Source organism: Bufo gargarizans, chromosome 6 (assembly GCF_014858855.1).
Source record: "Bufo gargarizans isolate SCDJY-AF-19 chromosome 6, ASM1485885v1, whole genome shotgun sequence".
Taxonomy (NCBI): Eukaryota; Metazoa; Chordata; class Amphibia; order Anura; family Bufonidae; genus Bufo; species Bufo gargarizans.
Window position 1 is genome coordinate 1,577,886 of NC_058085.1, and position 26,200 is coordinate 1,604,085.

Sequence of the window (26,200 nt, forward strand, 5' to 3'; positions counted from 1 at the left end):
TAGAGCATTAATTATAAAACTGTATTTTATATAATAGAATTATCAACAGAACACAATCCTCAACAACATCCATTAGTCTTCTACCAGGAGACATGATGTTCCGGGCCCCATCCATCCCATGCTGGACTATTATATTTTACAGGTTTACAAAGTCCTTGCACAAGTGAGCATAGACTATGCTGCTCTGCGAGTGTGACAGGTGGTACAATCACTTCCTGCGATACCTGAGAAATAAAGGGTTAAGAATGATTAGTACAAGTATCAGTCACACCATCAGAACCCACAATTTACTTAAAGGGCTTCTGTCCCCCCCCAAAAGTCATTTTTCATTTTTGGGCTAATTAAAATCCTTATAGTGAGATTATTCAATATATAGTGCTCTTACCTTTTTCTGTGGCTTAGTTTCTTTAAAAACCGCACTTTTATAATATGTTAATTACCTGGCTACCAACAAGTAGGGCGGTTGCTTGCTGGTAGCCGCCGCATCCTCCTTTAAAAAAAAAAAAAAACGCCCCCTCCTCCTGTTGATTGACAGGGCCAGCGAACACTCTCCTCCTTCGGCTGTCCCTGTCTGCGTTCCAAACCTTGCGCCTGCGCCGTACCGGTCTTCAGTCAGCGCAGGCGCACTGAAAAGGAGGACGCTCGTTCGGCCGCTCCTTCCTCAGTGCGCCTGATGTAGATGTGACGTCATCGGCGCAGGCGCACTGAGGAAGGAGCGGCCGAGCAAGGTCCTCCTCTCAGTGCGCCGACTGAAGACCGGTAAGGGGCAGGCGTGATATTTGGAACGCAGACAGGGCCAGCCGAAGGAGGAGAGCGCTCGCTGGCCCTGTCAATCAACAGGAGGAGGGGGCGTTTTTTTTTTTTTTTTTTTTTTTAAAGGAGGATGCGGCGGCTACCAGCAAGCAACCGCCCTACTTGTTGGTAGCCAGGTAATTAACATATTATAAAAGTGCGTTTTTTAAAGAAACTAAGCCACAGAAAAATGTAAGAGCACTATATATTGAATAATCGCACTATAAGGATTCTAATTAGCCCAAAATGACTTTTGGGGGGTGACAGAAGCCCTTTAAAGGGGATAAAGAAACCCCCATTATCTAAAGTAGGGAGCCACAACAAAGAGCTCGCCCTCCTGAGCACTCATCACAACTGGTGCAGATGCCCACAGCAAACCACCACATTGCTTCCTTCATTTTCAGGTCTCTGGAAAATAATCACTGGAATGCGGTTGCTTTGGCCAACTGCTCCACTTCTCATTTTTACCTGGTTTAGCCAGTGTGAACCTCGACATGATGAATATCAAGTATTACACCCGGAAACCCCTTTAGGCTGTTTTCTAAGGTTATAACAGATGAGACTCGGCCCACTCACAGATGGTAATAACCACACAATTTTAACCACTTCAGCCCCGCTAGGTGAAACCCCCTTCATGACCAGGCCACTTTTTACACTTCTGCACTACACTCCTTTCACCGTTTATCGCTCGGTCATGCAACTTACCACCCAAATGAATTTTACCTCCTTTTCTTCTCACTAATAGAGCTTTCATTTGGTGGTATTTTATTGCTGCTGACATTTTTACTTTTTTTGTTATTAATCAAAATATAACGATTTTTTTGCCCAAAAATGACATTTTTCACTTTCAGCTGTGAAATTTTGCAAAAAAAACTACATCCATATATAAATTTTTCGCTAAATTTATAGTTCTACATGTCTTTGATAAAAAAAAATGTTTGGGCAAAAAAAAAAATGGTTTGGGTAAAAGTTATAGCATTTACAAACTATGGTACAAAAATGTGAATTTCCGCTTTTTGAAACAGCTCTGATTTTCTGAGCACCTGTCATGTTTCCTGAGGTTCTACAATGCCCAGACAGTAGAAAACCCCCACAAATGACCCCATTTCGGAAAATAGACACCCTAAGGTATTCGCTGATGGGCATAGTGAGTTCATAGAACTTTTTATTTTTTGTCACAAGTTAGCGGAAAATGATGATGATTTTTTTTTTTTTTTTTTTTTTTCTTACAAAGTCTCATATTGCACTAACTTGCGACAAAAAATAAAAAATTCTAGGTACTCACCATGCCCCTCACAGAATACCTTGGGGTGTCTTCTTTCCACAATGGGGTCACTTGTGGGGTAGTTATACTGCCCTGGCAATTTAGGGGCCCAAATGTGTGAGAAGAACTTTGCAAATAAATGTGTAAGAAATGACCGGTGAAATCCGAAAGGCGCACTTTGGAATATGCGCCCCTTTGCCCACCTTGGCAGCAAAAAAGTGTCACACATGTGGTATCGCCGTACTCAGGAGAAGTTGGGGAATGTGTTTTGGGGTGTCATTTTACATATACCCATGCTGGGTGAGAGAAATATCTTGGCAAAAGACAACTTTTCCCATTTTTTTATACAAAGTTGGCATTTGACCAAGATATTTTTCTCACCCAGCATGGGTATATGTAAAATGACACCCCAAAACACATTCCCCAACTTCTCCTGAGTACGGCGATACCACATGTGTGACACTTTATTGCAGCCTAGGTGGGCAAAGGGGCACATATTCCAAAGTGCACCTTTCGGGTTTCGCCGGTCATTTTTTACACATTTTGATTGCAAGGTACTTCTCACACATTTGGGCCCCTAAATTGACAGGGCAGTATAACTACGCCACAAGTGACCCCATTTTGGAAAGAAGACACCCCAAGGTATTCCGTGAGGGGCACTGCGAGTTCCTAGAATTTTTTATTTTTTGTCACAAGTTAGCGGAAAATGATGATGTTTTTTTTCTTTTCTTTTTTTTCTTACAAAGTCTCATATTCCACTAACTTGCGACAAAAAATAAAAAATTCTAGGAACTCACCATGCCCCTCACAGAATACCTTGGGGTGTCTTCTTTCCAAAATGGGGTCACTTGTGGCGTAGTTATACTGCCCTGGCAATTTAGGGGCCCATATGTGTGAGAAGTACTTTGCAATCAAAATGTGTAAAAAATGGCCTGCAAAATCTGAAAGGTGCACTTTGGAATATGTGCCCCTTTGACCACCTTGGCATCAAAAAAGTGTCACACATCTGGTATCGCCGTACTCAGGAGAAGTTGGGGAATGTGTTTTGGGGTGCCATTTTACATATACCCATGCTGGGTGAGAGAAATATGTTGGCAAAAGACAACTTTTCCCATTTTTTTATACAAAGTTGGCATTTGACCAAGATATTTATCTCACCCAGCATGGGTATATGTAAAATGACACCCCAAAACACATTCCCCAACTTCTTCTGAGTACGGCGATACCAGATGTGTGACACTTTTTTGCAGCCTAGATGCGCAAAGGTGCCCAAATTCCTTTTAGGAGGGCATTTTTAGACATTTGGATCCCAGACTTCTTCTCACGCTTTAGGGCCCCTAAAAAGCCAGGGCAGTATAAATACCCCACATGTGACCCCATTTTGGAAAGAAGATACCCCAAGGTATCCAATGAGGGGCCTGGCAAGTTCATAGAATTTTTTTTTTTTTTCGCATAAGTTAGCGGAAATTGATTTTTTTTTTGTTTTTTCTCACAAAGTCTCACTTTCCGCTAACTTAGGACAAAAATTTAAATCTTTCATGGACTCAATATGCCCCTCAGCAAATACCTTGGGGTGTCTTCTTTCCAAAATGGGGTCAGTTGTGGGGTGTTTGTACTGCCCTGGCATTTGAGGGTCTCCGCAATCATTACATGTATGGCCAGCATTAGGAGTTTCTGCTATTCTCCTTATATTGAGCATACAGGTAATGAGATTTTTTTTTCCGTTCAGCCTCTGGGCTGAAAGAAAAAAATGAACGGCACAGATTTCTTCATTCGCATCGATCAATGTGGATGAAAAAATCTCTGCCAAAAAAAGAAAAATGGAGGGGAAAGGCGTCTGCCAGGACATAGGAGCTCCGCCCTACATCCATACCCACTTAGCTCGTATGCCCTGGCAAACCAGATTTCTCCATTCGCATCAATCGATGTGGATGAATAATTCATTGCCGGGTTTTTTTTTTAAAATATATATATATATATATACAAAGTGTTTGCCAAAGCATAGGAACGCCGCCTCCTCCTCAGCTCGTATGCCTCGGCAAACGTATCTGTCACTGCAGAGGAGAAAATCCCGTCTTGCAGCGCCGCATACACCGACTTGCGTGTAATCTGACAGAAGCGCAATGCTTCTGTCAGAATGCACATCGGTGCTGCAGCTAGTAGATCGGTTGGTCCACCTGGAAGGTAAAAAAAGAAAAAAAAGAAGAAAAAGAAAAAAAAGAAAAAACCAGGCCACAACGCAATAATTTTATTAACTTTGGAACAGAACATGTAACTTTAACTTTTGGAACTAAACATTAACCTGTTTGCTTACCTGTTTTTTTTTTTGTTTTTTTACCTTTATAGAACAAACCTCTCCTTCCCCATGGGTCAATGTGCAAAGCGCAAATCGCCCAAAGATGTGGCGAAGTGCGTTATGCACTTTGTCCCATGTGAAAGGAGACGTTTGCAGCAGCAGTGAATGAATGGGCCCTAATAGCCCTGTGTGCCTGTCCTGGTGAGATGATCCCTATGCTAATAGTGTACCTGTGAGTGGTACTTCCGGAAACACTCTCCAAAGCATAGGGCAGGGTGGTCCGGACAGTCAGGACAGAAATAGCGGGTGTCACGCCTTATTCCACTCCTGCTACAGACACGACATCTTTTTCGGGGTGACTGTTGGGTTGAGGTACCAGGAACGACATTGGGGAAATGTCGCTCGTGTAGACGGCTAACTACACTGGTGGTTGGGGCCACGGAACCTCCTGGATACAGGAGGTTCTCGATGATCTCTTCCTGAAATTTGAGGAAGGATCCAGTTCTCCCAGCCTTACTGTAGAGAACAAAACTATTGTACAGAGCCAATTGAATTAAATATACAGACACCTTCTTATACCAGCGTCTGGTGCGTCGGGAAACTAAATACGGAGACAACATCTGGTCATTGAAGTCGACCCCTCCCATGTGGAGGTTATAGTCGTGGACTGAGAGGGGCTTTTCAATGACACGGGTTGCTCGCTCAATTTGTATTGTCGTGTCTGCGTGAATGGAGGAGAGCATGTAAACGTCACGCTTGTCTCTCCATTTCACCGCGAGCAGTTCTTCGTTACACAGTGCGGCCCTCTGCCCCCTTGCAAGACGGGTGGTAACGAGCCGTTGGGGGAAGCCCGCGCGACTAGTTCGCGCGGTACCACAGGCGCCAATCCGTTCTAGAAACAAATGCCTAAAGAGGGCCACACTTGTGTAAAAATTGTCCACATAAAGATGGTACCCCTTGCCGAATAAGGGTGACACCAAGTCCCAAACTGTCTTCCCACTGCTCCCCAGGTAGTCAGGGCAATCGACCGGCTCCAGGGTCTGATCTTTTCCCTCATAGACCCGAAATTTGTGGGTATAGCCTGTGGCCCTTTCACAGAGCTTATACAATTTGACCCCATACCGGGCGCGCTTGCTTGGGATGTATTGTTTGAAGCCAAGGCGCCCGGTAAAATGTATCAGGGACTCGTCTATGCAGATGTTTTGCTCTGGGGTATAAATATCTGCAAATTTCTGGTTGAAATGGTCTATGAGGGGCCGAATTTTGTGGAGCCGGTCAAAAGCAGGGTGGCCCCTGGGACGGGAGGCGGTGTTGTCACTAAAGTGCAGGAACCGCAGGATGGCCTCAAAACGTGCCCTGGACATGGCAGCAGAGAACATGGGCATGTGATGAATCGGGTTCGTGGACCAATATGACCGCTAATTCATGCTTTTTTGTCAGGCCCATGTTGAGGAGGAGGCCCAGAAAAGTTTTAAGTTCGGAAACTTGGACTGGTTTCCACCGGAAAGGCTGGGCATAAAAGCTTCCCGGGTTAGCGGTGATAAATTGTGTGGCATACCTGTTTGTTTCGGCCACAACTATGTCTAAAAGCTCCGCAGTCAAGAACAGCTCAAAAAATCCCAGGGCCGAACCGATCTGAGCCGTCTCAACCCGAACTCCAGACTGGGCAGTGAAAGGGAAAACTACAGGTGCGGCTGAAGTTGGGGACTGCCAATCAGGGTTTGCCAGCACCTCTGGGATTCTAGGGGCTCTACGGGCACGTCTTTGCGGTGGCTGCGACGGGGTCACTACTGCACGTGCCACCGTACCAGCTTCAACTGCCCTTCTGGTGCTCGCTACTTCACCAGGTTGTACGGCAGTGCTGGTACTAGGTCCAGGGAGGGCTGGGCTGCTGGTGTATGCCTCACCACGTAATCCGACAGCACCAGCCCCACTCTGCTGCTCTTGAAGCGGATCCTGCGCAACCTGCGGTCTAGCGACACGGGGCCGGGTACGCCTGGTGGTATCAGGGACCTCAGCCTCCTCGTCCGAACTTTGGGTTCGTATTCTGACCCGCTGGATTCATCAGATGAGGGTTCCCACTCCTCATCCGACTGGGTCAGAAGCCTGTAGGCCTCTTCAGAGGAATACCCCCTGTTAGACATGTGGGCAACTAAATTTAGGGGTATTCCCTGAGACTACCCAAGAAAAAAAAAAGCAAGCCTGTCTTACAAAGGGGAGGCTAGCGAAGTACCAGAGGCCGCTGCGGTTGATAAAAAATATCAAAACTGATTTTTTTATCGTCGCAGTGCGTGTAAAGTGAATGTGCAGTGATCAAAAAAAAATATTTTTTTTGTCACTGCGGTGGGGCGGGTGTGGGCGAACGCACGTGTGGGCGACCGATCAGGCCTGATCGGGCAAACACTGCGTTTTGGGTGGAGGGCGAACTAAAGTGACACTAATACAATTATAGATCTGACCGTGATCAGTTTTGATCACTTCCAGATACTATAAAAGTACAAATGCTGATTAGCGATACGCTAATCAGCAAATAACGGACTGCGGTGCGGTGGGCTGGGCGCTAACTGATCCCTAACTACCTAACCAAGGGACCTAAACTATACCTAAAACCTAACGGTCAATAACAGTGAAAAAAAAAAGTGACAGTTTGCACTGATCACTTTTTTCTTTTCACTTGTGATTGACAGGGGTGATCAAAGGGTTAATTGGGGTTCAGGGGGGTGATCAGGGGCTATAGTGTAGTGTTGGTGTACTCACTGTGAAGCCTGCTCCTCCGCTGGATCCAACCGACGAAAAGAACCAGCAGAGGAGCAGGCAGCCATATAACAGATCATATTTACAAATATGATCTGCTATCTGGCACTTTGATTGGATTTTTTAAAAATCAGCAACCTGCCAGCCACGATTATTGGCTGGCAGGTTGCTGACGAAATACTGCTGTGCGAAATGCCAGCACGAACTGCGCATGCGCGCGCGCATATTCGCGTCAGCTCGCGTCTCGCAAGATGACGCGTATATGCGTGACTGTGCGCAGCGCTGCCACCTCCGGAACGCACATGTGCGTTAGGCGGTCCGGAGGTGGTTAAAGGCAAGTTTGATTAATTTCCTACCCAAAAAAAAGAGGCAATTTTGTCCATATGGAGCCACCATAGCGTTAGAACAGCCTTAAAGACGACCTTTCATGTAATTATTTTTGTTTATTAAGTACCTTTACTAGTGTAGTACCCTCCGCTGATGCTGCCATCCTTGTTCTTTTTTTATATCCCTCGCATGCCCCCCTGTAGTTTTCCCGCCCAGTATGTTAATACTGAGCATCAGTACAGGGAAGAGGAGATGCCAGGGTTTCTCAGTGGGCGCCTCCTTCTCCCTGGCTGTGACATAGTCCGTTGCGATTGGACTGTGGCACAGCCAGGGAGAAGGAGGCGCCCACTGAGAAACCCTGGCATCTCCTCTTCCCTGTACTGATGCTCAGTATTAACATACTGGGGCGGGAAAAACTGCAGGGGGGCATGCGAGGGGTATTTGAAAAAAATAACAGGGATGGCAGCATCAGCGGAGGGTACCCCGCAAGTAAAAAATTACATAAAAAGGTCCTCTTTAAGCAAATTGGTGTCTGTGTCTTGAAGGGGTTTAAAAGCTATCCTCTATTCACAGAATTGGGGGAACATTTGAACACTGGGGGCTTCCATTCTACATCTGAATAGTGCAGCTGGTCAACATACTCACTGCTGCTTCATTCATTCTATATGGAACTAAATAAGATCATGTTGTACAGTGCTTGCCACAAACAGCGAATGAATGGCACTGCACATGCTTGGCCAGGATCAATGGAGGGTCTAGTGGTCAGATCTCTACTGATCAGATAGTTATGCCTTAACTAACTTGGCACAGCCCTTTAAGGGTTAATATATTTTTTTTCCTTTCAGTGTCTTGATACATACCGAGATTTTGACTTAAAATTGCCTTTCCTGCGTTGAATTCCCAGCTTCTTCCTGTCCTCAAATGATGGTCTGAAGAGGGAGAGATAATGTATTACTCACTTGTATGGCACCAGCACATTACTCACTGTCCCCAGTGGATCACACCATCTAGATTCCCTCTCAGTATGTCTTTGGAGTGTGGGAGACAATCAGAGTACCCAGAGGAAACCCACACAAACCCGGGGAGAACATACAAACTCCATGCAGATGTTGTTCTTCATCAGATTTGACCCTAGACACCAGTGCTAACCACCGAGCCACTGATTAGTCCATATTATTCATCAAGTGGAGTATATAAAGGATGGGAGGAGAATATACATTTCTGAGAACAAGAGTGCAGTGCATGGACCTGAGAATAGGTGACGTCGTCAGGACATAAAACTGCCCTGTAAATAACTGAGGAATGAGTAGAATCAAAGGTTTAACTGGACATCTGTTTCCTAAGTACAAAGTCACAAAGAAATGCCCATACGCGACACTGGCATCTCATCACCACCACGCAGGCTGCGCCCTCTACTGGCACTCCGGAATGTGCACACAAGCTGCTATTGGCTATTACACACAGCTTCCTACAGTACCAGGGACAATTCTTAGTCACTTACCCGGCTCTGTACTTTTTCAAGGCCTTATGACTCGTGTTGGTTAGCTCTTCATCAAACACTGTGGCTTTCTTCTGCTTCTTCGATTTTGAATGCTTGGCTGAAGCTACATGAAACACAAAATGTATTAAAGTACACAACTCAATATCTGTCGAGTCCCTGTCACCTATGTCCTTCAGTACCTACCTGCAGGATCCTCATCAGGTGGCATGGCCCTGGCCCTCTTTGGTTTGCGGTCTCTCTTGGCTAAACGCTCTGCATACATCTGAGCTTTCAGCACCTCAAACTGAGAGCGTTCCTCTGGCTGTTTCGAGAGAAGGCACACGCGTCAATGGGGACAGTGAGGAATTTGTGGAAAGGGACAGCGCTGTGGAGGGCACTTACTGTCAGTTCTCCCTTCTTTTTAGTCTGTTCCATGAATTTCTTCCTCTTCTTTTTCCCTCTTAGAGCCAGATCAAACTCCTGAAGAGCATGGGACACTGGTGCGGAGTCAGAAAGAAACATTTTTTAACTCTCCTGTGACGACCAGTTGAGGGTGGTAGGTGGAATAATAAGTATTGAGCGGTAAAATTTAACTCACGTTTTTCTTTCTTCCTCTCTTCCCTAGTCTGGAACCAGCTTCTTTGCATATTTTCGGGTTCAGTCCCTGGTTCTAACTTCTTTTGTGCTGAACTGATCTGAAAGGTAACAAGCCACCATTTGTAAAAGGCACAGTTTAGCACATTCAGGTCTGACGTGTTGGTCACTGGCCATTTGCTGGTTCATTTCTTCACAACAGACATTGGTGATAACAGCAGATCATGGCCCATCAAAAAATGCTGCACATGGCCATATATATCTTTACCTCTTCTGTTTGTTAAACCAAACAGGAAAGTACAGAGATCTAAATCAGACCTATGCCATGGTTTGTGGTCCTGCCCTCCATCTTTCTTTTGGAATGGCAAGATAGCACACTTAAAGGGGTTGTCCATTCTTCCCATATATCAATGTCCTCGGAATGCTCACTTCCTATATAATTTCATTGCCTGTTCTAACTGCAATGTCCATCACACAACCCCATCTGTGGTCCTCTGCGTTTCTTCTGCTGATCCCACATCTTCATGTTTTCTCCTGGTTCTGGCTGTAGCCTCACCCATCTAGTTTACATGGGTGGGGAGTAGCAGGAATCATCAGATTTCCTGCGCTGATGGAGGGATCTCATGATGCCGCCTACTCTCACCAATGTAATCTAGATGGGTGATGATACAGCCAGGACCAGGAGAAAATATGAAGACACAGAACCAAATCAGTGGACACAATGGTCACCAGAAGAGACAAAGAGGCCTAAGGACGAGGTGACGTGACTGATGTTGCGATCTGTAGATAGTGGCCATACAGGTAATGAAATTATATTAGGAAATGAGCGATTGGAAGACATTGACATATAGGAGGAAAAACAAGCTAAGAAATTATTTGGGAAATTAAAGAGTTTTTTTTTTTTTTAATCACACTGTTTATCACCATTCAGATGAACCTAAGGGTACTTTCACACTTGCGGCAGGACAGATCCGACAGGCTGTTCATCATGTCGGATCCGTCCTGCGGCTATTTCGCCGTGCCGCCGCTCCGCCCCCATTGACTATAATGCCGCCGGACTAAAAAGCCTGACGTGCAGTAATTTTAGTCCGGCGGCCTTTCGCCGTGCACCGCCCCGGTCCCCATTATAGTCAATGGGGACGGAGCGGCGGTCCGGCGAAATAGCCGCAGGACGGATCCGACATGGTGAACAGCCTGTCGGATCCGTCCTGCCGCAAGTGTGAAAGTACCCTAAGCAATGAGACCTAACAAAACCGTACTTACTGAAGGGATTTTGAACATTACTTGAGAATAGGCGGTTCTAGATTACACTATCTTTGGATGGTCTAATTCAGCAGATGTCTTTGCTACATATTATGGTCACTTGGAGCCACTATGCTCTCATATGTGGACTTTCCTCAACATGGGTTTCTGTTCCTTTATGTTCTGTAGGTTTCTAGGTTCGTTTCTTTTTTGTGTAATAGGAGTGAACATCATGGACACTGAAATACTGAGGAAAACCTAAGGGATTGGTAAGGACATCTGCATTATGTCCTCATATGTTATTTTGTATTCTACATATATTTTCTGCAAATCAAATAAAACATCTAAAAAAAAAACAAAAAAAAACACACACCATGGCAGTTTCCATTTACTCTCTAGGTTATGATGTACAACACCCAGTCTTAGTGGATGGTTCTCTTACCTGCGTCTCAGATTTCTGCATCTCCTTTTCCTCTTTCTCAAGCTGCAGCACGGCATAGATTTCCTTTTCCAACTTGGTTATCTTGTCCCGAAACTTAGAAATTACATCTAAAAAAGAGGGAGAGGTCAAAATGATTCAAATACTATATCCTCAGCTTCTACGAGGATTGTTTCCGATTCAAAATGACCTGGGCGTTGTCTCACTTGGAGAGCGTCGAACAGTTGTAATTACACTGCGCTGTCAAGGAGATGGTGTACACAAGTGCCTACCACTTCAAACAGCTGATCGGTGGGGTAGCTAGGAGTCTGAGCCTCGCCAATGTGATATTCATGACCTATGTGAATTTCACACTGCAACACCCCCTTTAACTTTCATCCAGCTGCTGGCTGGCCCCTTACCTTGTGGAAGAATTCTGGCCTTTACTGGGGCCTGAGCTTTTTTTACAATCTCCTTTAAACTCTTCCGCTCTTCTTCCCCAACAAGTGAGACAGAGCGACCAGCTTTACCAGCACGGGCGGTACGGCCGACTCTGTGCACGTAATGCTTCACTGTGGCAGGCATGGTGAGGTTGATTACCTGATGGAAGAGAACCACAAATATGTCAAATCAAATAAGACTACAACTACTGGAATTTGCTCATTCAAAGGGGTTGTCCACCTTTTAAAGGGGTTGTCCGGGTTCAGAGCTGAACCAGGACATACCCAGAATTTCACACAGGCAGCCCCCCTGACTTGAGCATCGGAGCAGTTCATGCTCCGATGCTCTCCTTTGCTCTGCGCTAAATCGCGCAGGGCAAATGTATCTTTTGGAGATCCAGTGACGTACCGGGGCTCTCCATGGGGGTGCCAGGAAGCCTGGTGAAATCACCGGCACTGATGGGCTGGATTTAGCGCTGCCCTAGCCAGTAAAACAGCTAGGGGAGCGTTAAAGCCCGCCCATCAGAGCCGGTGACGTCACCGAACACACTGCCGGGCGGAAGTTTCCATCCGGCAGTGTGTTATTGAAAACAAAAAAAGAGACCTTGCCCTGCGCGATTTAGCGCAGGGCAAGGGAGCGCGCATTGGAGCATGAGATGCTCCGATACCAACATCAGGGGGGCTGCCTGGGTGAAAATAAGGGTATGTCCGGGTTCAGCTCTGAACCCGGACAACCCCTTTAAGTAATGGCCCACTAGCTGATCGGCAGGAATCCCCACAATAACTCTGGTGCCGGGAGCAGACAGATCTGACTACTTTGTAGTGGACGGAGCTTGACATTGCAGCTCTCCTCCTTTTGAAGTCCATCACTTAATTAACCTTTTAACAGTCACATTAAAATTGGAAAAAAACATTCCCAAAAATGTAACTTTTCATTGTAGATTTTGAATGTGCGTCTGAAGTTAGTCTTGTTGGTGCACAACTCAGGAGACACCGTTGCCTTTTTAACCCTTTAGAGAATTAATTTTAGTCTCAGGGACCAATAACATTTTCTCTATTTGTGTTCTATCAGTCATACGCTCCTTTAGCTGTTCATATCTCTGGTTTGGTAGCAGCTAGAGATTTGGGCTTTATATCATTTGAAAGCTGGCAGAGATTATTCCCGACTAGATTTCTAATAGTGATATCTCCTGTTTAGCTTGGACCAATGCTGCCATTTCAAACAAGACCAGTTGCGAGCATCTAGATGCTACCGTTCAGGTGATATCAGCAGTTAAAGCAGCCTTCCCCCCCTTTCCACAGTTAAGTACTTTTCGCACAGCGCAAGCTCAGCTCGGGCAGAACAGATAGGTGGTTAAAGGTGGACAACCCCTTCGATATCACAGCCAGGCTGATTCACCAGCCATGACGATAAGTCACATATTACATCTAACATTTTCTCTGGATATTACCGTCTTTACGCCATGAATATCTAACCCTCGAGCTGCCACATCTGTAGCAACCAGAATGTCAATCTGTTCGTCTTTAAATCGTCTGTAACACAACAGAGCAGTAGTAAAAATTAAAACCATCACAGACATCTAGTAATTATTAGAGGTCTGATCTACTTACCGAAGAGACTCTAGACGCTGTGCCTGGGAGAGGTTTCCATGAAGCTCTCCTACTCGTAGCCCCATCAGCCCCAAGAGGATATGCATGCGATGTGCTTGTTTCTTGGTCTGAGTGAACAGCATGACATGGTCCTGAAAGGTGCGGGTGAGAAGGGCTGCAAGAGAACAAACAAAGGACTTGAGCTCCCTTCATGATCAACACCATATTCACCTCTCCATGGACCGTAACTGCAAAACTGCATAGAGCCGTGTTCTCCAACATCAGGGACTAAGGTTCAGCTACATCTATAATAAACTATTGACAAGAGGAATGCCATTGCTTGGTTGTCGATTTATTCCTGTATTTCCAGGAGGAATAGCAGAGTAATGGCAATGCAGAGGTCTAAGAGGAGTATACGTATTTACTAAAACAAGTTAGGGGTGCTGACTGGTCCTCTTTAAAGGGTTGACTGCAGACTTACCACAAGCGATGGCTTCCCGATCACCCTCCCGATTTGGTCGGATCCTAACAAATTCTTGGCGCAGGAAAGGGGCAACATCAGTGTTGCTATTTACAAAGATGCGCACAGGATTTTTCAGGGACACAGAGGCCAAGTCTTGAACCTGCGAAAGATCAAACCCAACAATGTAGTACAACAGTTTTTTTTAACCAGATACTCAAACTGCCCAATAGGGAGAATTCCCCCAAAACAAAAAGGGATATGCACATATGTAGTCCACAAGTCATGTACCAAGAGTTTTACATTCAGGGCTAGCGGCATGTAGTACTTTTATTCCCAGCCGCCTCTCGGCACACGCTGCCGCCGTAACTCTGGCCCACCTCCACTACAGTCAATGGGGCCGGAGCAGCAGTCCGGGGGTGCACGTGCACTAGCGGCAGCACGGATCCAACAGGCTGTTCACCCGCTGGAACAGCCGGCTGGAGTTCCTTGCAGCTAGTGTGAAACTTGCCTAAAGCTAGCAATACACATTACACTGAATACAGCGGCTATCAGGAGACATGCAGGGACACCACTGGGTGCCGCATACCTTGTTCTGACTATTGAAATCATGTACATGCCACTGATCCAAGCGTGCATGTTATGGGAGCGGCTGGGATATAGCTGCCAGCTAAGGAACGGACGGAATACATATTTTAACCCCTTAACGAGGAAGCCGTTAGTCCACTGTGGTAGCCTGGAGCCTTCTAGAAGCTCTGCCAGTGATGTTCCTATGGAGCCCGGTGTGTAGCAGGGCTGCATGGGAACATAATGAATGTTCCTTAGACTGCAAAGGGAAATCACTGCAGTCTATCGGAGAAGCCATCTGAAGATTGCAACTTCAAGATAAAGACCCATTGAACCCCAAAATGCCAGAACTGTCAAAATATAACTATTTATCCTATACGGCGAACACTGTAATGAAACAAAAAAAGAAAATAAATAAAAAAATGGCCAATTCAACAGTTTTTGTTGCTGCACCTCCCCAAAAATTTAATAAAAAAAAAAAAAATAAAAATAAAATAAAAGCGACCAAAAGGCCAAAATGGCATTATTAACCACCTCCCGACCGCTGTACGCGTATATGCGTCCGGGAGGTGGTTGCTTTACTCCTCCTGGACGCATATACGCGTCTTCTCGCGAGACGCGAGATTTCCTGTGAACGCGCGCGCTCACAGGAACTGAAGGTAAGCGAGTGGATCTCCAGCCTGCCAGCGGCGATCGCTCGCTGGCAGGCTGGAGATCCGAATTTTTTAACCCCTAACAGGTATATTAGACGCTGTTTTCATAACAGCGTCTAATATACCTCCTACCTGGTCCTCTGGTGCTCCCTTTTGTTAGGATCGACCACCAGAGGACTCAGGTAGGTCAGTACAGTCCCACCAAACACCACACTACACTACACTACACCCCCCCCACCCCCCGTCACTTATTAACCCCTTATAAACCCCTGATCACCCATGATCACCCCATATAAACTCCCTGATCACCCCCCTGTCATTGATCACCCCCCTGTCAGGCTCCGTTCAGACATCCATATGATTTTTACGGATCCACGGATACATGGATCGGATCCGCAAAAAGCATACGGACGTCTGAATGGAGCCTTACAGGGGGGTGATCAATAACAGGCGGGTGATCACCCATATACACTCCCTGATCACCCCCTGTCATTGATCACCCCCCTGTAAGGCTCCATTTAGACGTCCGCATGATTTTTATGGATCCGTAAAAATCATGCGGACGTCTGAATGGAGCCTTACAGGGGGGGTGATCAGTGACAGGGGGGTGATCACCCTGATTACCCTGATCACCCCCTGTCATTGATAACCCCCCTGTAAGGCTCCATTCAGACGTCCGCATGCGTTCTGTGGATCCGATCCATGTATCCATGGATCCGTAAAAAATCATGCGGATGTCTGAATGGAGCCTTACAGGGGGGGTGATCAGTGACAGGGGGGTGATCACCCTGATTACCCTGATCACCCCCTGTCATTGATAACCCCCCTGTAAGGCTCCATTCAGACGTCCGCATGCGTTCTGTGGATCCGATCCATGTATCCATGGATCCGTAAAAATCATGCGGACGTCTGAATGGAGCCTTACAGGGGGGGGTGATCAGTGACAGGGGGGTGATCACCCTGATTACCCTGATCACCCCCTGTCATTGATAACCCCCCTGTAAGGCTCCATTCAGACGTCCGCATGCGTTCTGTGGATCCGATCCATGTATCCATGGATCCGTAAAAAATCATGCGGATGTCTGAATGGAGCCTTACAGGGGGGGTGATCAATGACAGGGGGGTGATCAGGGAGTCTATATGGGTGATCACCCCCCTGTCATTGATCACCCCCCTGTCATTGATCACCCCCCCCTGGTAAGGCTCCATTCAGACATTTTTTTTGGCACAAGTTAGCGGAAATTTTTTGTTTTTGTTTTTTCTTACAAAGTCTCATATTCCACTAACTTGTGTCAAAAAATAAAATCTCACATGAACTCGCCATGCCCCTCACGGAATCCAAATGCGTAAACATTTTTAGACATTTATATTCCAGACTTCTTCTCACGCTTTAGGGCCCCTAAAAAGCCAGGGCAGTATAAATACCCCACATGTGACCCCATTTCAGAAAGAAGACACCCCAAGGTATTCCGTGAGGGGCATATTGAGTCCATGAAAGATTGAAATTTTTGTCCTAAGTTAGCGGAAAGTGAGACTTTGTGAGAAAAAAACAAAAAAAAAAAATCAATATCCGCTAACTTATGCAAAAAAAAAAAAATTCTAGGAACTCGCCAGGCCCCTCATTGAATACCTTGGGGTGTCTTCTTTCCAAAGTGGGGTCACATGTGGGGTATTTATACTGCCCTGGCTTTTTAGGGGCCCGAAAGTGTGAGAAGAAGTCTGGGATCCAAATGTCTAAAAATGCCCTCCTAAAAGGAATTTGGGCCCCTTTGCGCATCTAGGCTGCAAAAAAGTGTCACACATGTGGTATCGCCGTACTCAGGAGAAGTTGGGGAATGTGTTTTGGGGTGTCATTTTACATATACCCATGCTGGGTGAGAAAAATATCTTGGTCAAATGCCAACTTTGTATAAAAAAATGGGAAAAGTTGTCTTTTGCCAAGATATTTCTCTCACCCAGCATGGGTATATGTAAAATGACCCCCCAAAACACATTGCCCAACTTCTCCTGAGTACGGCGATACCACATGTGTGACACTTTTTTGCAGCCAAGGTGGGCAAAGGGGCACCTTTCGGATTTCGCAGGCCATTTTTTACACATTTTGATTGCAAAGTACTTCTCACACATATGGGCCCCTAAATTGCCAGGGCAGTATAACTACGCCACAAGTGACCCCATTTTGGAAAGAAGACACCCCAAGGTATTCCGTGGGGGGCACGGCGAGTTCCTCGAATTTTTTGTCACAATTTAGCGGAAAATGATGATTTTTCTTTTTTTTTTTTCCTTACAAAGTCTCATATTCCACTAACTTGCGACAAAAAATAAAAAATTCTAGGAACTCGCCATGCCCCTCACGGAATACCTTGGGGTGTCTTCTTTCCAAAATGGGGTCACTTGTGGGGTAGTTATACTGCCCTGGCAATTTAGGGGCCCAAATGTGTGAGAAGAACTTTGCAATCAAAATGTGTAAAAAATGCCCTGCAAAATCCGAAAGGTGCACTTTGGAATATGTGCCCCTTTGCCCACCTTGGCAGCAAAAAAGTGTGACACATCTGGTATCGCCGTACTCAGGAGAAGTTGGGCAATGTGTTTTGGGGTGTCATTTTACATATACCCATGCTGGGTGAGAAAAATATCTTGGTCAAATGCCAACTTTGTATAAAAAAATGGGAAAAGTTGTCTTTTGCCAAGATATTTCTCTCACCCAGCATGGGTATATGTAAAATGACACCCCAAAACACATTCCCCAACTTCTCCTGAGTACGGCGATACCAGATGTGTCACACTTTTTTGATGCCAAGGTGGGCAAAGGGGCACATATTCCAAAGTGCACCTTTCGGATTTCACCGGTCATTTTTTACACATTTTGATTGCAAAGTTCTTCTCACACATTTGGGCCCCTAAATTGCCAGGGCAGTATAACTACCCCACAAGTGACCCCATTTTGGAAAGAAGACACCCCAAGGTATTCTGTGAGGGGCATGGTGAGTTCCTAGAATTTTTTATTTTTTGTCGCAAGTTAGTGGAATATGAGACTTTGTAAGAAAAAATAAAAAAATAAAATCATCATCATTTTCCGCTAACTTGTGACAAAAAATAAAAAGTTCTATGAACTCACTATGCCCATCAGCGAATACCTTAGGGTGTCTACTTTCCGAAATGGGGTCATTTGTGGGGTTTTTCTACTGTTTGGGCATTGTAGAACCTCAGGAATCATGACAGGTGCTCAGAAAGTCAGAGCTGCTTCAAAAAGCGGAAATTCACATTTTTGTACCATAGTTTGTAAATGCTATAACTTTTACCCAAACCATTTTTTTTTTGCCCAAACATTTTTTTTTTATCAAAGACATGTAGAACAATAAATTTGGCGAAAAATTTATATATGGATGTCGTTTTTTTTGCAAAATTTTACAGCTGAAAGTGAAAAATGTCATTTTTTTGCAAAAAAATCGTTACATTTTGATTAATAACAAAAAAAGTAAAAATGCCAGCAGCAATGAAATACCACCAAATGAAAGCTCCATTAGTGAGAAGAAAAGGAGGTAAAATTCATTTGGGTGGTAAGTTGCATGACCGAGCGATAAACGGTGAAAGTAGTGTAGTGCCGAAGTGTAAAAAGTGCTCTGGTCATGAAGGGGGTTTCACCTAGCGGGGCTGAAGTGGTTTAAAAACGACATTATTAAAAAAGAAGCCACACACAAGCCCTCATACGTCTACGTTAACGTAAAATTTTAAAAGTTATGGATCCGAAAAGGAAGGGAGTGAAAAACAAAAATGCAAAAAAATAGAACATTGCTGTGTCCTCAAAGGCTAAGGAGGTAAATTAGTCAGATGCTAATAATAAATGCTAGGGATAGGGGCAGCCGAGGTATTTTGTAGCTACCCATGATCCTTAGAGTTAAAATGCACATTTTTCGGAGATATACTGACAGCAATGGCAGCCGAGCCATGCCTGGAAGAAAGGAGAATCAGACATATTGGACATGATCTGCCAGCCGTATATGGTAGTGTCACTCTCCTCACAAGTCCTCAGGACACCATCTCATATCTGTACTCAGGACCAGGACAAGTACTCAAGCACATTTACATTGTGAGCCTGGTGGAACGAATCCCCCATATACTGCAATGAACAAGAGGCCTACTCGTTCCACAGCGTTACCTCCTCAGACATGGTGGCTGAGAAAAGAAGTGTCTGGCGCTGACGGGAGCAGAGTCTGATGATCTCCTTCATCTGTTCTTCAAAGTATTCATCCAGCATTCTGCAGAAACAGAATCGTATGGAATATGGTAATGCAATAAGATACTCTACTCACTCGTGACCCCGATGCTTAAAGGGGTTGTCCCACAAAAAAAAATATTCTACAGTTTTCAAACCAGCGACTGGATCTGAACACTTTTATAATTGGATGTAATAAAAAAATGTAGAATAGCCACTGAGTAATTTAAAGAAATGTATCTGCATAGCGCCATCTGCCATTCTTCTAATTTCTTTGTCCACTCACAAACGGACGCACATGCTCAGTTCCATCTTTGACTGCCACCAGCTGCAGCAGAAAGGACATAAATCTAGGAGAGCAATTGGAGCTCATCACCCATCCCGCCTGCCAACTTGCCCATTTAAACAGAATATTTACCGGTCGGCCTCATCCAGAATCAGCACCTCAATAGCATCCAGGCTGAAGGAGGGGCAGTTGTGCAGGTGGTCAATGAGTCTTCCAGGCGTGGCAATGAGAATATCAGGTCCAGCCCGTAAGGCGGCCTCCTGAGATTTGACATCTAGACCACCTGAAAGAAAAGACAATAGACATTTGTGTGTAAAAAAAAAGACCATAAAAAATAAAGAAAAAAAAAATGGTGTTATATGACCGAACTGATAAAAAGAAACAGGGCTCTGTATGAGTGAAGGTGGAGGACTAACCACAGGGGCAGCACACACAACTGTTCTCCGACATTGACTACGTATCGCTAGCATACGCCATCAATGTCAGGTACGAGTCCCACCTCTGGGACCTGCTCCCATCTCCAGAACAGGACCCCAAAGTGAATGAAAAGCCTCCTTGCTCGGCTATTTTTGGAACTCCCATAGTGAGGAATAGACAGCACGTTGCACAAGTGCAATATGTTCTCTTTCACGTCAGGGTCCCTGTCCTGGAGATGGGCGCGGGTCCAAGAGGTGAAACCCACAATGTACATTGATGGCATATGCTAGAGATAGGTCATTCAATGTCTGAGAATAGCCAACCCCTTTAAGGGCACAATACTAAACTACGTTTCATGTTGCTATACTCTGATGGCAGCTACCTGCAGCTGAGACTAGGGGGAGCTTACTGCATACAGATTTATACAGCTCCTATTCAGTCACGTAAAGTGCTAGCACTATAAATCCATAAACAATTAGCTCCCCCTAGTGGTGGCTGAAACCAACCAAAATAATAAATTCTATTGAGTCAGAAATTTGCAACAGGGCCCTATGATTTCTGTGTACACCCCGGATGAGTGGGTGACAGTCTACCGACCATTATGTGCCCCTAGTAACTGAAAACCTTATCGAACACAGTGGATCTTCTGGCCTCTTGCTCGGTGCACTTACCCACAGAAAGGCAGCAGGTAACCTCTGTGAACTGGGCAAGCTGTCTGGTGACTGCATGCACCTGGATGCCAAGCTCACGAGTTGGAACCAGAACTAGAACACGACTTATGGGAGCCTGCCGAGGCTTGTAGATCAGACGCTCTAGAACCGGAAGCATAAAAGCAGCAGTCTTCCCTATAAGAAAAAAGATGATGTATAGGTCGCTTGTATATCTGTGCCATAGTAAACCATACAGCACATTATATATACCATATTTTTCACCCCATAAGACGCATTTTTCCCCCCAAAAGTGTGTGTGTGTATGTGTGTGTGTGTGTGTGTGGGGGGGGGAAACGCCCCTGCGTCTTATGGGGCGAATACTAATGAAGCTCTTCCATTTTGCGTTCATTAGTACCGGAGGACCGGGAAGCGGTGAAGGCTCTGTACTCACCGCTTCCTGGTCCTTGGCTGTCAGCTGTGAAGGCTGCACACAGTGTGAGGGCGCGCTATGACCTCACACTGTGCGCGCCGGGTCACAGCACAGGAAGACGACAGAGCGAGCTGGAGGTGAGGAGCAGGAGAGGCAAGTGGGTTTTTAATTTTATTAGCTCTGTGGCACTGGGGCTTATACTGGGGGCATAATAAATGGCACTGGGGTCATAACTGGCACGGGGGGCTAATAATGGCGGCTCATAAATGGCATGGGGGGCTGATCTGAGGTCTGATGGGGCTGTCAGATGAGGTCTGATTAACATTGGGGGGGGGGGGGGGTCTGATTGCTGGCCTGATCTGAGATATAATGAAAAATATTTTTTTCTTATTGTCCTCCTCTAAAACCTAGGTGCATCTTATGGGGCGAAAAATACTGTATATAGTACTGGAATTTTTAATAGTAACATACATAGGCTACAAAAACGTTTTGGGGTGGACACAAGACATGTAAAGTGAAGTACACTTAATATAATGCATTTGTGCAACTGCCTATTGTCACCGCCAACTCTGGGAAAGATCTTAGAAGTTCAGATAGATGGTCGACTCAGGAGTCGATCTAAAAGATCTCTCTTGTTTTCATTGTTGCTGACAGGTTTCCACCCCTTCGCAGGTGTTGCTCATTATCAGTCAGGTGGCCCCTTTATATGTTCCGCCTTTCACTGGTTTCCCTGCGGCTAATAGTTCTTCTGAGGAGTGCTCTGCTTGTGTGGGGATTCTCCTGTTTCTGTTGCTTCTCAAGCTAAGTCCTTTCCCTTTTCTTATCGTGTCTGTCCTGACTAGGCCTCAGGGACACACTGGCTCATTCAAGTTGGAAGGAGCTGGTTGCCTCTTTCCCTGTTCCCTATGATGAGGGTTTGGTGCAGTGTTTCAGCAGCCTCAGGTTCCTGTGCATGTGTATTTCTACCTTTGAGACTTGCACATGTGGTTAGCAGCTTAGGGAGAAAGTCAGAGTTTGCTAGGAGGTTACCTCTTTATTCCCTAGGCTTGGGGCCTAGTCTGTAGTTGTTTTGTTGTTGTTCCTTTTGGTTGTCTTCCCTTCCCCGTACTACCCGTGACACCTATCCAACAATCCCTTTATATAATTTATATGGGGCACTTCCCTTCCAGGGATTTTGAGATGGTCACAGTCTTGTTTCAGGAGGCTGCAAAAGTAGAACTTAACCTCAAAGAAGGTTTTTGAGCAAATAAAAAAAAATATATAAAAAAAAAATCCCTACAGGGGTGCTAAATGCAATGCCACCATACTGCTCAGAAGTAGTTATTTTTCATTATCTTGCCCAGTTCTGTGGTGCACATTTGTTTTGATGCTGCTGGGGCTTGCTGTGTTTTGATTTTGCTAGGGCTATGATTACCATGAAAAGAAGTGAAGGGACCGCGATTCTCTCCTCTCTCACAGATATTGCCGCTATTTCAACAAGGAAAAAAGTTCAATATGTTTAAAACCAACATCATCTGCTCACCTGTCCCGGTAGCAGCACAGGCACAGATGTCTCTTCCCATAAGCCCCATAGGGATGCAGGCCTTTTGGATTGGGGTTGGTTGTAAGAAACTCATGGCAGATATTGCCTAAAATTGTTAAATGAAAATGTTTTTAATCTGGACTTGTTAGCAGCCATATTATCAAATGTTCTGAATAAATGGTCATATAGACCTATATAATATATACTTTTAAACCATGCATCTACATGGTGGCGGTACTTTTCAGATTGATCCAGCAAGTGTGAACTATCAGCATTTTATTTTCACAATACCTTAAGCAGAGGACGGGACAGATTCATGTCTTGGAAAGTAAGATTTTCATCGTACTCAGAAGCATCTTCAAAAAACCCAGACTTCTAGAAATAAGGTACAGAGTCAATGTCTGCCACTTACACAACCATTCCCTGTAATATGGCATCTGGTGGAACATACCAAATTCACTTTCTGGGGAAAATTTTAATAAAAAAAATCTCCAGGGGTTATCCTTTACATATTGATGTCCTATCCTTAGGATAGGACACCAATATGAGATCGACGGGGGTCTGACTTCTGCTGATCAGCTCCTCCTGTTATACAACCTACAATTGTCCTCATACACAATGTGCCTTTTAGGTCTTCAGTGGATGTTAAGCATGTCTTACCCCTGCGTTTTTCTTCTTCTTCTCCTTTACTCTCAGCGTATCTACAAGTCAACATTAGGAGAAGGTAAGTAGAACCCAGGAGCACAAGTAACATGCAGTAGAGAGGTGACACGAGTCCAGCATCTCACCAGCTTTTGTGAGCACAGTCTCTTCTTCTGATGAGAACTCTTCTTCACTTTCCTCATCTTCTGAAGGCCCCTTCTCCTCTTCATCCTCACTCTTTACCTCCTCCTCTTTCTCAGAATTTTCGGGAACCTTCTCCTCTTTCTCCTGTGTTTAACGGTGAAGGTTTAGAATTTTCTACCAGAAGGATACCAGAAATGTTCTATGAACAGACACTTACCTGGTTCTTCCTCCTCTTCCTAACCGTGTCGATTTTTTCGTCCAGACTGGTGGCAGATCTCTGAGGAAAGAAGAAGCCACAATGAGCCCCATGATCTACTGACATGTGCCACCCATATGCTTCTGTTACCGAGCCTCACCTTCTTCAGCTGCTTCATAACATCGTCCATCACCCAGCTGTCATCGGCCTGGCCGTCCCGCTCTCCAAACACAAAGTCTGCATTGAAGTCTCCACTTTGTTTCGCAGCGTTCTGCTTCTTTTTGCCAAGGACAATGGGCCGCTCCTGTTATGGAAGGGTACAGGTCACAGGGAAATCAGGAGAATAATGCTGGCCGTACACCATCAATGGTTCCAGCTAAGGACTCCTTAACACTGGTTGAGGATACGGACAATTATCGGGACCAAATCTTCCTACACTCGTTCCCGATAATTAGTCCATGCAAAGAAGCCATCGATCACCTGTGCAAACCGCTTGTTTGTAGGGCGACTATCGTTGATGCAGCACCTCGCCCCGTGGGATGCTCTGCTAATAATATGCAAAGTAATTGGGGGCACCCTCCTTTCACACTGCATCGGGCTGCGTGACCGCACTTTAAACGAGCGCCAAATGACTTGTAAATTCTCATTCAGCGTTTGGTTACAGGTCGGTGGCATCGTCCCGTATAAGCAAACCTTTATACGAGTGAGGTTTCTGTCTGGGTGCGATGCGTGTAGTGAATGCATACTGAACGCGGACTGAATCCTGAGCCATTTATTTCAGCGGGTCTGGGCACATGAGCAGCATTTTCATGGAGAAAATAAATAAATCGCGGCATGCTCTATATTGTGCGCTTTTCATGCAGCTCTGGCTCCATAGAAGTAAATGGGGCTTTCATGAAAAACGGAAGGCGTCCGGAGGCAATGTGTTTTTTTTTTTTACTGACTGTTGCTGAAGATTTAGATTGTTATTCTATAGTTTTTCTTTACGCGCGTAACAAACGGATGCATTTTTCACGCGCATGAAGAAAAACTATAGAATAACAATCTAAATGGGGAAAAAAAGCAAACACTAGACATAATCGCAGAAAAAAAAAAAACTAACAGAACTTAGGTGCTAAACAGATCCTGACACAATCAGTATCGCATGGAGGTGAAAGAAGCCTTAGAGCTAGTCCTCCCTTTAATTGTGGAACTTCAATTCTTAGGACTATGATGTGCCAGTCCTCTATTATTCCTGATAAAAGTTATGAATGAATCACCAGCATTGTGTAGTAAAGGTACTGCTGGGCGTTACCAGTAACTGGTGTGTCTTCCTCTGTCCAATCAGTGCTGCTGGTGGCAGACTGTGCAGGGACACACCCCCAACTGGTAACACCCATCTGGACCTTCACTGCAAACTGCTAGCAATTCATTCATAACTTCTATCAGGAATAATAAAGGAATGGCACAAAACAGAGCCATAAGAACAGATGCTCCAGAATTATTATTATTACGTGGGGAATGTATGAAGATATTAAATCAGACATGTAGAGGTGAAAACATCCCTTAAACTAAACAAAAATGTCTCCCAGATCCAACAACGTTTACTGTTTGTATAAAATAAAAGGTTTCTAACTTTTTTTTTTTAACTTAATTTCATGCTTTAGTTTTTAATGGTTATCAAGATCTTTGCTTGCAGATTAAAGTGACAGAAGCACATATTATTATAAGGTGATGAGTGTGTTACTGGATCCAGTCAGAATGTAGTATAAAATGACGAGAGCGATACTGTATCCAGTCAGAATGTATTATAGGATGATAGGAGTGTTACTGGATCCAGTCTGGGGGTATTATGAGATGATGAGAGTGTTACTGGATCTAACCAGGATGCATTATAGGATGATGAGAGTGTTACTGGATCTAACCAGGATGCATTATAGGATGATGAGAGTGTTACTGGATCCAGTCAGAATGTATTATAAAATGACGAGAGTCTGAATCCAGTCGGGGTGTATAATAAGATGATGAAAGTGTTACTGGATCCAGTGAGACTGTAGTATAAAATAATGAAAATTATACTGGATCCAGTCTGGGGGTATTATGAGATGATGAGAGTGTTACTAGATCCAACCAGGATGAATTATAGGATGATGAGAGTGTTACTGTATCCAGTCATGACGCATTATAGGATGATGAGAGTGTTACTGGACAGGGTTCACTATTGGCCATCTCCTCCATTCACTTCTACCAGCGATGGCTGCTGTCACCTTATTCCAACCAGTGTCTTCCTATGGAAGTGTCTGGAGTCATCTTCTGGCCTTGCAGCAGTAAGGACATGCTGGGAGTTGTAGTTCCCTGCAGGTTCTGTGGACTATGCAGACCCTCCCCAGCTTGTATACATGAACAGCCTATGCCCTGGCTGTTACCTCGTCCTCCTCCTCAGACTCTGGCTCCTCGGGGACATCATCCTCCTCCTCGATGGTTCCGATCAGATCTAGATCCGTCCACATGTTTCCGGCTCCTCAGAAAGTCCGGTCCACAAGGATCACGTGATTATCACCCCTATACTGCCCTCGCCGTCCTATCTGCCCATATCCCCGGACTACACACGTGTGTACCAACCAAACGACCCGGAAGTGGTAGTGCGCCAAGCCCCGCCCCTCCCGGAAGGACATCGTAAAGTATTTAAAGTGACAGTAGAGCCTTCTGATAAGATGGAGGCAATGTGTAAGTAAGTGTACCAGCAGTAGTGGAGGTGGGGGCTGCACAGTCCACCTGTCTTAACACGAAGTGTGTAAAATGTGCCAAATGTATTAAGGGTCACACGTTTTAATAAAAGGT

General features: G+C 45.1%; 1 protein-coding gene across 1 annotated transcript; it reads right to left on the reverse strand.

The window, feature by feature from the left end:
* On the reverse strand, positions 1 to 26,003 carry DDX27 (DEAD-box helicase 27). The gene is made up of 21 exons (XM_044297267.1): positions 25,786 to 26,003; positions 23,541 to 23,684; positions 23,402 to 23,461; positions 23,187 to 23,328; positions 23,059 to 23,099; positions 22,690 to 22,773; positions 22,399 to 22,504; positions 20,468 to 20,641; positions 19,512 to 19,662; positions 19,037 to 19,136; positions 13,679 to 13,820; positions 13,219 to 13,372; positions 13,059 to 13,140; positions 11,590 to 11,767; positions 11,192 to 11,298; positions 9,512 to 9,608; positions 9,316 to 9,410; positions 9,118 to 9,235; positions 8,935 to 9,037; positions 8,294 to 8,362; positions 1 to 224 (listed from the first exon to the last, which is right to left on the reverse strand). Exons 1-21 carry the CDS (start codon positions 25,867 to 25,869, stop codon positions 209 to 211), a joined length of 2,247 nt encoding a protein of 748 aa, XP_044153202.1. The 5' UTR covers positions 25,870 to 26,003; the 3' UTR covers positions 1 to 208.
* Between the last annotated feature and the right edge of the window lie 197 nt (positions 26,004 to 26,200).